Source organism: Gekko japonicus, unplaced genomic scaffold (genome assembly GCF_001447785.1).
Source record: "Gekko japonicus isolate JY-2015 unplaced genomic scaffold, Gekko_japonicus_V1.1 scaffold1729, whole genome shotgun sequence".
Lineage (NCBI taxonomy): Eukaryota > Metazoa > Chordata > Lepidosauria > Squamata > Gekkonidae > Gekko > Gekko japonicus.
Genome location: NW_015170938.1, coordinates 234,741 through 247,211, shown reverse-complemented (window position 1 = coordinate 247,211; position 12,471 = coordinate 234,741). Strand labels below are relative to the sequence as shown.

At 41.9% G+C, this 12,471-nt stretch overlaps 1 protein-coding gene across 5 annotated transcripts in view; it reads right to left on the bottom strand.

The window, feature by feature from the left end:
* IGF2BP3 (insulin like growth factor 2 mRNA binding protein 3) overlaps positions 1-12,471 on the bottom strand; it is a 138,867-nt gene that overhangs the window by 125,721 nt on the left and 675 nt on the right. For all 5 annotated transcript variants that reach the window (XM_015418861.1, XM_015418862.1, XM_015418864.1 and 2 more), the window contains exon 2: positions 11,194-11,254. In XM_015418861.1, coding sequence (XP_015274347.1) covers positions 11,194-11,254 — 61 coding nt within the window. The remainder of the gene's footprint in view (positions 1-11,193; positions 11,255-12,471) is intronic.

Sequence of the window (12,471 nt, the reverse complement as noted above, 5' to 3'; positions counted from 1 at the left end):
AAGGAAAGAACTGGCGGGATGTCCGTGCCTGCCCTTCTGGGCATGCTCACTGGGGCTCCTGAGCATGCTCAGTTGGACCAGGCACGAAAATCCTTTTAAGAGAGCTTGCTAGGCACCGGCAGATCCAGCGCAGGCGCACTAGATCCCATTGGTGTGAAGCACAGAGACCACGAAGAAGATCTCATCTGTAATTTCAGATGCTTCACTTTGGCCCTGCATGTCGCCCTGCTTGTCCCCAATATGTTGGGAGCCCTGAATATGTAGTGCTGACAGGGTTTTTGATAGCAAATAAGTGATGTCTTCTCCCTTAAAAAAAACTGAAACATTGTTCAGTAGCTGGTGGTTTCCTCTCATCCTCATTTGAGGAAAATTCCCCCTCCTCCGGATCACTGGTGATGTGTGAGGTAGAGTCAAGCCCCTCCTCCATTTGTTCTACTGGATAGCCCTCCCATGGAAGCCTTTTTTGGGCTGCCTTAGTGGGCCAGGGCCGGTTTGCTTGGTCTCTTCTGAGAGAACGCGGGGGAGGGGGAGAGGGAGAACGCGGGCACGGGTCCCTGTATTCTCTGGATAGGGCCAGTTCTGCCCTAACTGCGCTCATAACATAAGCCAGTGCTCTAGGGGAAATGGGGGGGGGGAACCATCGTCTTCAACATTACCAATTGAAGTTCCAGTGACGTTCTCCCCATCACATAACTCATTCTCTGTCCTGCGGACGGGCTTTCACCCTTCCCAGTGTTTTGCGGGCACTGTGGCTGCGGGCATTGGCATTCCAAGCCGGTCCCGACTTTTCCTTGCTGTCTGTTGCCGTTCTTCTGAGAGAACGCGGGGGACGGGGAGAGGGAGAACGCGGGCACGGGTCCCTGTATTCTCTGGATAGGGCCAGTTCTGCCCTAACTGCGCTCATAACATAAGCCAGTGCTCTAGGGGAAATGGGGGGGGGGAACCATCGTCTTCAACATTACCAATTGAAGTTCCAGTGACGTTCTCCCCATCACATAACTCATTCTCTGTCCTGCGGACGGGCTTTCACCCTTCCCAGTGTTTTGCGGGCACTGTGGCTGCGGGCATTGGCATTCCAAGCCGGTCCCGACTTTTCCTTGCTGTCTGTTGCCGTTCTTCAAAATGGCTGCCGACATCAGTGCGGGCTCCTTCTGAGCGCGCATTTTGGCACGCTTGGCCTCCTCGCCGTCTCCTCACTTCTCCTGTGCGGCTGCAGCCCGTTTCCAGGCCGCACGTTCTTGATCTTTGCTCCTCGCCGCGTCGGTCTCCTGCGCAGAGAGGAAGCTGTCACTGCCCTCTCTGTCCATTGTTAGGCTAGAGGGTTAAATTGTGCCGTAATAAATAGGCAGAGAGGTAGATCCCCAGGCCTTCAGCTGAAGGGGGGGGAAAGGGAGAAGGCAAAAAAGGCAAAGTGAAACTCTTTTTTTTTTTTGCTTTTGTTTTAAGGTAAAGTGGTGAGTAGGAGATATTGAAAATTAGAAAAGTAGAAAAGGGGTAAGGCAAGCCTAAACCCAGCTGCTCTCCCTACTGAGGCAGGAAAAGAACTGAGCCTAGGGTAACTCCCACCACAGGAAACAGGAAGTTGAAATTAGTTCCTGCCTCCCTGAGTGATGGATGGGAATCACCCACAAGATGTCCTCCACCTCAGAGGGAGAACCCAAGGCTGAACTGTGCCCCTACCCATTTTGTAATTTCTCCCCTGCCTCTTATATCAAAGCAATTTTTATTTCTTAAAAATATTAGTTTGCCACTTTATAAAAACCTGCATGTTTATATGTGTATACATATACACATATAGATCTGATCTCCAGTATTCCTGTATAAACAAATCATATTGGCAAAACGCTTGGCCAATCACCTAAACAGAACTCTGAAACATTTTCCACAAGCACTAAAAACAGACCTGGAGTGGCAGTATGTATGGAGTGACAGCACAGCAATAGTTTGACTTTCGAATTTTATTTTACTCCAACAGCAATATTTTATTCTCCTCAGACAACACCATCTCAAACTAACTATAGCATGTGAAGTGTTACCCAGATCCCAGAGCTGCTACAGCTGTATGGACCATTACTCTCCACATATACATTCATCATACCTTTATAGTAAGATATACACCGTAATGGCCCCCTTAGCATTAATACAATTTTAAAAGGTTTAACTAAAACAAGATCTGTTTTCCTAAAGATAACAAGCAGTTTACTTTCACAAACATAGGAGCTGCACACAACAGAAGCTAAGCAGACAAACCTGATAGCAAAAACTACATACCACCAGCTTAACAGAGGTAATATCAACCTAGCTGTACCTCACCAACACAGAGAAGACTACCTTATCAGTTACTGGGCTATAAAACTCTTCACAAACTTCCTGTAAGTGTTAAGTAAAATAAAATAAGACATACAGTGAACAAGAACAAAAACCAGCACATTTATTTTTAATACATGCACACATTACTTTCAGCCACATGTTCTAACCACAACCAAAGACAACAAACTAATATACTCTTAAGATTTTGATGTCTGCAGCTGTCCCAAACACTAAAAAAGCAGCAAAAGCAGGTCGCTTCACAGAATCCTAATGGTATCTGTAGGAAGAGATTTCTGAGGGATCGTGTGTAGGGAAGGCTCAACCAATTGCTATTTCACAGTGAACGGTACATGCAGTGCAAAATCCACAACACCCAATCAACAAGCACTGCTGTCCAGCAATTTTCTAACACATACAGCATTGCTGGGCACACAACAACTCAGCCAAAAAAGATAGTTTTATAGAAACCAAGTGTTTCAGTATGTCCCTTGTGTTATATAAATGCCAATTCAGAGTCCTCTGACAGACACTAGATTAATAGATTTATCTTTCAGCTTTAGAGAAAGATCAGACTCTGATGCCAATATGAAGAAAAGAAAGCAGAATTTTTACTCTAGAAGATTCATGAAAACTATGTAATTTTTAAAATTCCATATAATTTGTACTATGACCACTGGAAAACTTTTCTAAGCTACTTATTTTGCAATAAAAACAAACTCCAATTTAACTGTGCTGCAATTCTCCTTTCCCCTTAGTTATAGATCTTCCAGATTTCATATATTTGTGTACTAATAGAGCATTATAAAATTTGACATACAACTGTAGAATAGAAAGCACTAAGTATGAACAGCAAATCTTAACTCCAGAGAGCTGCACACTGCTATCCGTCAACCAGAGAAAGAGAAAACCTCTATCTCAATATTAAAGCATGCTTTATTTAAAACAAATTCCACAGACAAGGAATCTTAATCCAAAGAGTTCCCTATAACACAGGTTCCCCAGACTCTCTTAAAAGAGGTATTCTCAGTAAAGTGATTCAGCTCACTGCAGACACACAGGTATCTTACAAAAGAGGACACTCGTGGAACTCCCAGTATCTTGATTTGACTTCCTAGCTTTGAAAAGTTAACACCTATCCAGTTCCATTTTAAGGCAAGAGGATTTAGCAATCACTTCTCTGAGTACTTCATAGTAGAAAGCTCAAGTTCACAGTTTCCCTGGGCCATCTAATGAGTTAATTCAGCAACTACAGAAATGACTGAAATGCTCCTTGTATTTATGCTGTCTCTCTTCACGTTTCTAGTGAGTTACATGCCTGCTACAATTCAGCATGTCTACAGAGGAAAGCTACAAAAAAACACACAGGACCTTTGCAAATAGGTCTAATACTCAACTTATACATGGTGCACTAATCAGTTCAAACACTGTACTGGAGTGGCTTAAGTCTTTATTTAAAAGACATCATAAATGTACCCCAAAGAAAGTCAACCTATTCGTAAGTAATTGAATCTCAGAGTAACTCAAATAAACATCTTGAAATGAATTGCTCAGCCACCCATCTTGGTATGATGTGTATTGGTTATCTTCTTTTTTCAAAAATGATGGCTCCTTGGAGACCTAGCATGGAACACAGGCTACAACCATGCACTATAGACCCTTGCACAAGTATCATATAGTTCAACTTAATGATAAAGTGAAGTCTGAAAGAGATTATATACTGAATTGGCTGACAGTTATCTAGAGAAGCCTACCTGACAACTGAACAAATCCATTGACCAAACACATCAAAAGCCTATCTAGCCCAGCAACATCCCCAAAAGTGAGAAACACATGGGAATTTACTGAACAGAGGCCATCTGGGGGAATGCAGACAGCAGCCAGGTATTGCTCCACCATCTAGTTTTAGCTGATAGTTTCACCACATGCCTAATATTGTTGATGCCTGCTTCCATCATTCTGAGAAATAGACATTAAGAGCTCTCCCCATGTCTAGTTTTAGCTGATAGTTTCACCACATGACTAATACTGTTGATGCCTGCTTCCATTATTCTGAGAAATAGACATTATCATCCCCAAAAGTGAGAAACACATGGGAATTTACTGAACAGAGGCCATCTGGGGGAATGCAGACAGCAGCCAGGTATTGCTCCACCATCTAGTTTTAGCTGATAGTTTCACCACATGACTAATACTGTTGATGCCTGCTTCCATTATTCTGAGAGCTCTCCCCATGAGCATCTTGGTACTTTGATAATCATATCTGTATTTAATTGCTGTAAGCCTTTGGAACCCAATATTTGGCTGAAATGTATGGCTAAGATATGTTTATCGTTCACATAACAGTTGGTTCATAGTAACTGATAAACTGAGATATAACCCCAGAAGATGGAGATTCTTTTTCTTTCCTATTAAGAGGTAATAATTACCAACAAATTTGCAACCATAACTTTCGCTAAGTATTTGCAACAGTATGATAGCATCCAACCTGTAAAAATGAGTTCTGTAAAAATGCTTTGTCTTTAATTGATCAACAATCTGTTCTATAGGATAATCTCAAATTATACCATTTTGATAGAGAAAATAAAATTACTCACTCTCCTCATTGCTCATAGCCTCTACTGTGCCAAGTTCTCTTTTCCCCCTGCACTAAGCAGTCCAAACAATTTAAGCTTCCTTTTCAAGGAAGGGGTTGCTCCTATTTTCATGTCTTTCCTATATATACAGTATTCTTTTTGCGATGGGGAAACCAAAACAACAGACAGCATTCCAATTTCCACAGGATCACACCCAGTATTAGTAAAGGGGGCAGAATCTCAGATTCTTAACAAACAAAAAAATCTCCTCGGAGCCATGGAGACTTGACAACTTACTGCTGACCTTACACTGCTGCTGTTGTGGCATAAAGCCATCAGTCAGCTGCTGTTGACAAGCTGAAAGGAAGCAAGGAGTCTGCCATTCGCTCTACAGGGCAGAGAAAGGTGGTCTGAGAGGAGTGATACCTACAGATACACAGAGCCCTGAGCTCAATTTTTCCATCCAGAAAATCTTTCATATGCAAGGGGGACACTTAAAGGATCTCAAGGGGAGGCAGAATCAGCTATCACGGAGCACAAGTTTCCCAAGGCTGCTTTGTAGCCTTCCACCTGCACAAAATCTTTTAAACCACAAGTTTTCAAGGTATGGAGAAAACTGGCCTCTTCCTAGGACCAGTCCTCCCTCCTGGAAAGATGCTGCAGCATTTCCTGCAGAGTCAAGAAACACACCTGCTCCTCTAATGGCAGTGCTAATGAAGAACACTGAAGAGGCGAAAGGGAAGATGATGAATCAGGGGTGGGGGGACAGAACCTGAATGTGACCTCCTCAATAGGCTTCCTCAAGGTGTGGAAGTCTCTCTCAGAGCTTCAAGGATTTAGAGAACCTTAAGGAAATGCACCATGAGAACAGCTGTTGCAACCAAATTCACCCCAAATTATAGTTGCTGGTGCTAATGGGGATAGGGTACAAACTCACTCCTTCATTAGCCATTGTGGCAGTTTGAACACTTTGCAATCTGGGCGACTGAGGGGAATGAATGAGCCTTCCTTTGCTTACTCTCTAAGTATAAGACAAGCTCCTGTAATGGCTTTAGGACTAAAATGGGGAAGGAAGTGACTGCAATCTCTCAGGAACACACACACACACATGTCCCCATGACTGCTCTGTGGGCTGAATAGCACCACTCCAGATCCTCTGCTCAGGCACAGGAACAGCTGAGGCAGCAGCTGTCATGGGAACCAGTGGCATGGAGCTGGGACGGTTGAGTGAAAATTAGAAAAGGGTCAAAATAGGGGGAAATTTCCACTGTTTCATCCTGCCCTTCTCCCTTCTGTAAAATTTTGCCACAGGTAGTTGCTACTTTCAGGCCTGGGAGTTAATGTACAATTCTTAATTGCCACAACACATTGTGTAGTATGACACTTTCTACCAGGATTGTATAATCTCTTTTCTGGGTAATCACAACTCATTCGGATCCCCACGAATGAGTAAAAAATCGTCCGCAAGTAACCAAGCCTGTCTCTACTTTCAACACCATGCATAGTGCTCTGCTGGGTAAACCCAGCTGGTAAAAAGCAATGTCATACAATGACTGCCATATCTGTGCTGTCTCCCGGAGACCCCTCCCCTAGAGTGCAGCTAAGCCCCCATGGGCAAGCACAATGTTTCCCTAGCAAGAAGAATAGCACATAATTTTGTTATGTATGAACATATTCCAGTTTCCTCCCTACCATCAGACTTTATAGTCAAAAGAGTTGGTAACTAAGAGCTGGTATCCTTGTACACAGTCTTTCTCCTGACTTTGAACAAAGTGGAGCAAGGCACAACAACCACCCCCTGAATTATAATTGGCTAGACTGAGTTAAGTCATTTGACAGTTTTACTTTGGGTATCATCTGTATTCCACAAAGAACACAATGCCATTTTGTATCATCTTCAACAAGAGCATTCTTCTCACCTGGAAATGTGTTTGAACTGGATTCTGCTTTGAACACCTTGTTTTCAGATGATTAGCAAAAGTGAGTAAGATTAAGATGCAAGCAAAGTGTTATAACAAGACAAACACAAGTTAAATACCTATAAAAGCAGCAAGGCTTAGAACCATTATTCTCCAATCCATTACAAAAGACAGCACAGTGTTTTAAACTGGAAGAAAACAGAGTTAAACATTAAGAAACTGTTGACTTCTAGAAAGCAGCCAATATTACTGTTGATCAACACTATGATCAATCTCACTACAATCAAATAAATTAGGCTGTTTCTTCTCAAAAATTGCATGGGTCCATTCTCAAGTTTCAGCATTTACACCCTCCAGGAGAAGTCATTTTCTAGTTCTATTGTACCTGGGTCGGAAGAGTCTTCCTTTCTTATACTGCTTACAGATTATACAGAGGATGAGGCATTTCACTGCCTAAAAAAAAGTCCAGTTAGCCATTTTTCTAAATAAGTGTTACTTAAAACTAAAAATTATAATGCCCCCCACACAGCTGAGGCTTTTTCTTTGACATCAAGAACCAAGTATAGAAATCTACATATTTTTTTTTTTTTTAAGTATCATCTCTAGGTCATGCTACTTAGTACTTCCAGTATCAATGCCTTATACTCATTGAGTGGAAGCAACAGGGATTTTGGCTGAGGAATAAAATTCACCATTGCAGGCTGCCTGCTTCAAAGAGGTCTTCAACAGAATTTAGCAAGCAATGGATTAGTCCAGGACAGGAAGATGCATGTAACATAAAGGATAAGAAGCATGGAATCTGCTGTTACAAAGGGAACACAAAGAGCTACATAGCAGACAAACCGTCTCATCCCCCCCTCCCCAGTAGAATACCTGACTGAGTTCTTCTTTCCACTCCCAAATAGCCACTGGCTTACACCTTGCCCTGTTGTTGGGTTGTTGATTTTTTTACAAAACTTTATCCACAATGAGGATTGGAATGCATTTTTGTTCGCTTTCTTAGGGAACAATTTGCCAGATTCTCTACTGCAGGGGTCCCCAACATGGCATCTGCAGGCACTATGGCACCCACCAAGGATTTTTAGAAAGTAGACAAGGCCTTTGCCTAGCAAGGCTTCTGACTGGCCACTGGAGATCTGACTGCACAGATTTTTTAAAATGTTGCTTTGGCAGCAGCTGCCATCACAACACAAAGATCTTCACTGTATGACTGAAGGTTAAGCTGTGGCAGCCACTTTGTAGCTGGCTCTGCCTCATGTGGCAGCCATTTTGTGGCTGCGTCCAGCACACTGTGTCAGAATTCCCAAGGTGCCTGTAGGCTTCAAAAGACCCCTGCTCTACTGTATGGTGAGCATACTGTGTACACACACACACACACACACACACACACACACACTGCCCTGATTATAATGTATCCCAAGCAGGATGTTGCATCTGAGTATTTTCTGGTCAATTTCTAAAGACCAACTATTACTCCCATGTGCTTCAGGAAAGATGAGATTTCATTCTGTAACCCAACAAAAGAAACAAAGGTGGATTAGCACCTATCCTCCAAGCTTGTCAGAAGAATGCACTTTGCAAGGATTAAAGAATACTAAATGAAATCCTTAAGGGCTGATTCAAGATGCAGGCCCCCAGCTAGCCAGTGTCTGTTCCCCACCCATCCCCTTACTAAGTTAAACTATCTCACAACAAATGACATCAGTGCTGTTTGAATATGCAGTATGCATATTCCCCACAAGATAATAGCTGCTCTTGTAAGAAGCTGAGAAGTATCTTAAAGGACTGCACGTTTTCCAATGCACATGTACTATCTTGTTTTGCACACACACACAACCAAATGTATGGAACTGGTGATCACAACTAATACTTCACATTCTTTTGGAAAGCATGACAAGCAGCCAGCATTGTTTCAATACCATTTCCAAGCTCTGAATGAAGTGCTCTAAGCTTCTGTGAAGTATTTAGTAATTCTTTACAAACCATGTGATTATGAATGCAAAAACTGTACATTCCTTTTGTGCTCTCTTGAGATCTCCCTAGCAAGTCAGGAATCAGCTTCTGCCTAAAGCCATGATTTGCTCCTCTCCTCCCACCACTCCTTTGAGTTTTGTCTCACTCAGTATCCCATCTAGAACATCTATACCATTATATCTAAGTCCAATCAAAACATGCCCAGTTTGCCTGTCACAAAGCATCAGTGAGCATTCTATACCACTGTAGCCCTAAACTGCCTTTCACAGCAGGTATAAAGGTTGCTTTTGTAAGTGTGGGTGTGCACCCCTTCAATCAAAGTCCAAACTGCTGGATATCAGTGACTGCTAGGCCCTAGAAATTCCATTATTAGCAAATCAAGCTGGTTTTTAAAGACTGCCCCTCTGAATTGAATTTAGTTTGGTAAGAGTCCTCAATATCATTATGTGACAAAGAGATGGGTAAACTCTCCTGTGTCTCCCCTGGCACTTGATCTCATAAGACCAAGTGAGGGCCAAAAATAGACAACTACAGAGGATAGTCTAGAATCCATGGAAGATTTAAGATTTATAGAGCAGATCAGAACTTTCATCTTTACACAATGGTTATTTACTTTGAGGGTTTTTAAAAAAAAAATCCACAAATTTAAATAAATATGGCTTATTAAATTTAACTGCTTTCCCTGTAAAATGATTTTTTAAAACCAAGTTGTCCAACTACTTTTAAAATCTAACTGTAGTATCTATCCCACAAAGCCAAGCCCAGAACAACTTATGAGAGGGGAGGGAAAGTTAACCTAGAACTCCAGTACAACTACTTACTCCACATATCTTCTGATGTACAGATCTAATCTTGATGTACTTACCTGAACTCTAAATAACTTTTAATTATTTATGTACCTCTCTATAAAAAAGCTTTGTTCTTAAATTATACCCAGCAATTATAGACAGTAACCCATTGGTAAACAAAACCATACAGGATACTCCTATGCACATAAACTCAATACTTTACATACAAAGAAAACATGGAAGAACAATACATTTTTGAAATCTCAGTCTGAAAGGCCATATGTAAGGCAATTATTTACAGGCTGATATATAGTGTTTAATAGGAAGCAACTCAAATAATTAAATACACCATTGCAAGCTTAAACTATTTTTGTCGTGATAAAGTTTTGAGGGAAAACTATGTTTCTATGAACATTAGTCATATTATAAAATGCCTTTAAACATGTTCCTACATGAGATGCCTAATGCAGCATTCCTTCAAATAAACTTTGTGAAGTTCATAGCAATAAAGCATAAGAGAAAAACTGAAAATTTACCAGTGAGAACTTCAATGTTTTAGGATCTTTGTGTTTTCATTATTGCTCAATGAAATCAGAACAACACAATGCTACAATATGACAAGTCTCTGAATTACAATAAAATAATTTATACTTAACAGTAACATAATTTGCAGTAAAACAGGCACTTTTTAATGTTTTGAAATTAACTTCAGTTTACAACTTAAGTGCTATTACTATAATAGATACTAGAGGATACTTCCATAACCATTCTTTCAAAACTGCTACTTCCATACAATGTTGAATAAAATAAGCCTTGTAGATTTTAATTCTCCCAAATCAGATACCCAATAATCAGCAGTAAACTCTTCCAAACATCTATGATGTGGACCTCAAAAAAAAAAAGCTGTTTCATTGATAGTATTCATGCCTATGCATCCAAAAAAGTTCAAAAACAAGCATTTACAACATTTGTTTGTGCTGCACCAGACAACAGGAGTTGGCTTTACATTCGAACAGTTTATGAAACAAAAACATCTTTAATTATTCTGGCGCATAAATTAAAACACCTTTCCTACCTATGCATTGGGACCCATAAAATCACTACTCAGTTCTAGTCACTTCATAAAGCACACAAAAAATAGCTATACATAAACTCTGTCTTGTCATGAGAAAGATATTAATGTCCCATATCAACAGATACTTCTACATATGAAAGAGAACAATCCTATGTATATATACTCAAAAGGCAGTCCCACGGAGTTCAATTTCACAAAAAATTCAACACCAAAGAGATATACAAGGATGTTACAACTTGGCTATTTTAAAATGCAAATAACTTATTCTTACTCTCCCACCCCTTTCCAAGAAAGTATTATCCAAGAATCAATTTCACTATGAAACATTCAAACCGTTTTAAGCTTAAATTTGGCCCTCTCATGGAAGAGGTTCAACTTTCTCTACAGCCACAGCCAGGAGTTCACATTATTTATAAATATAGAAAAATGACTACTACAAAGTAACAGATGACTTAAAGAATAGCTCATAGTTAATCACCAATCAAATCACACATCATATTAAATGCCTTCACCCATCCCTTTTCAAAGCAAAAAAAATAATAATCAAAAATTACCTTTGTCTTTTGGGAACTGAATGTTCAACTTCTATGAGTTTACCATGCAGTTCAACTTTACCTGTAAATAGGAACACAACTCATTTTACAGAGAGTTTTGTTTTGCTCCCCCCATGCCTTTCTATGGCCCCTCCCAAACTAAAGTGATGAGGGTGTGAAATAACACAGGAAACACAAATGCAACATGTTAGGTCATTCACCAAAAAGTTACACTGCCATAACAGAAACATGGTAGGAATGGCAACCTCAAGCCAAGATGCTGGTTTTCATTTAGGTTCTCAGTTCCAATAGGAATGCTTAAAGAGGTAAGCAGAGAACTCGGGTTGCTTTAACCTTTATTCCCTTCCAAAGTGACCTGCAGAAATGGTAACTGCACATAAAAATAAGTACACACACATATGCCTCCCTGACGAGATTAACAGGCCTCTAATCTCTTGTCAGGAGGAAACAGGAACTGCTGCTTCCAGTGAAGGAGTGCTTTCCCACACGTTTTCCCTTGAAGAGTAAGTACCCCCTTTAAGCCTTCCCTCACATAGCTATTCCAGCAATGGGCCAAAGGCCCCCCCCCCGTCAACCCTGAGGTGGAGACTGGAGAACAAGGCAAGGACCCAAACGAGATCACCCGACCTAACGAGCCTCCCCCATTCAGCCCGCCAAGTTGCATTTCGCACAAAAACAGGATGTAGAAACGGAGGGGACGACATGCTGGCTGGCTGCGAGAGGGAGCCAAAGGGAAAGCGAAATAAACGACACCCGAGGAACTACCGGGCCTTCAGGCCTCGACCTCTCTCCTGAAAAGGGCAAAGTGCGGGGTTTGTTTTTGTTTGCTTTTTTTTTGAAGCGTCTGAAGTTTGGCTCCTCATGGTAGCCAACGACGGCTTAAGCCTCGGAGGAGGCGGTACACCCTCGGAGAGAAGTGAGGAGGGCGCCCAAGTCCGAGGCAAAGGGAGAATCTCCGAGCATTCGCGGTTTGCCCTCCGAGGCGGCACGTTGTGACCGTGGCCCAGGTTCGCCCCCGAGGTGCCCCCCCGCCTCCACCATGTGGGTTTCGGAGCACTGGGGGGCCCCCGCATACCCCTGTTTTGCTACACGCCAGCTTCGAAGGCCACAATTTTCCGGGGGGGGGGGTAGCAGCTGTGAGCAGCAGTCCCTGCGCAGTGAAATTGCTGGCTCCCTGGGCCCTGGCGTGTAGCTCACCTCTCCCTTTGCTGTGTGGCAAGGGCTCTTTTGCGCGCCTCGCCCCCTCCTCCATGCTGCAAAAGCCGGCTTCTCAAAACC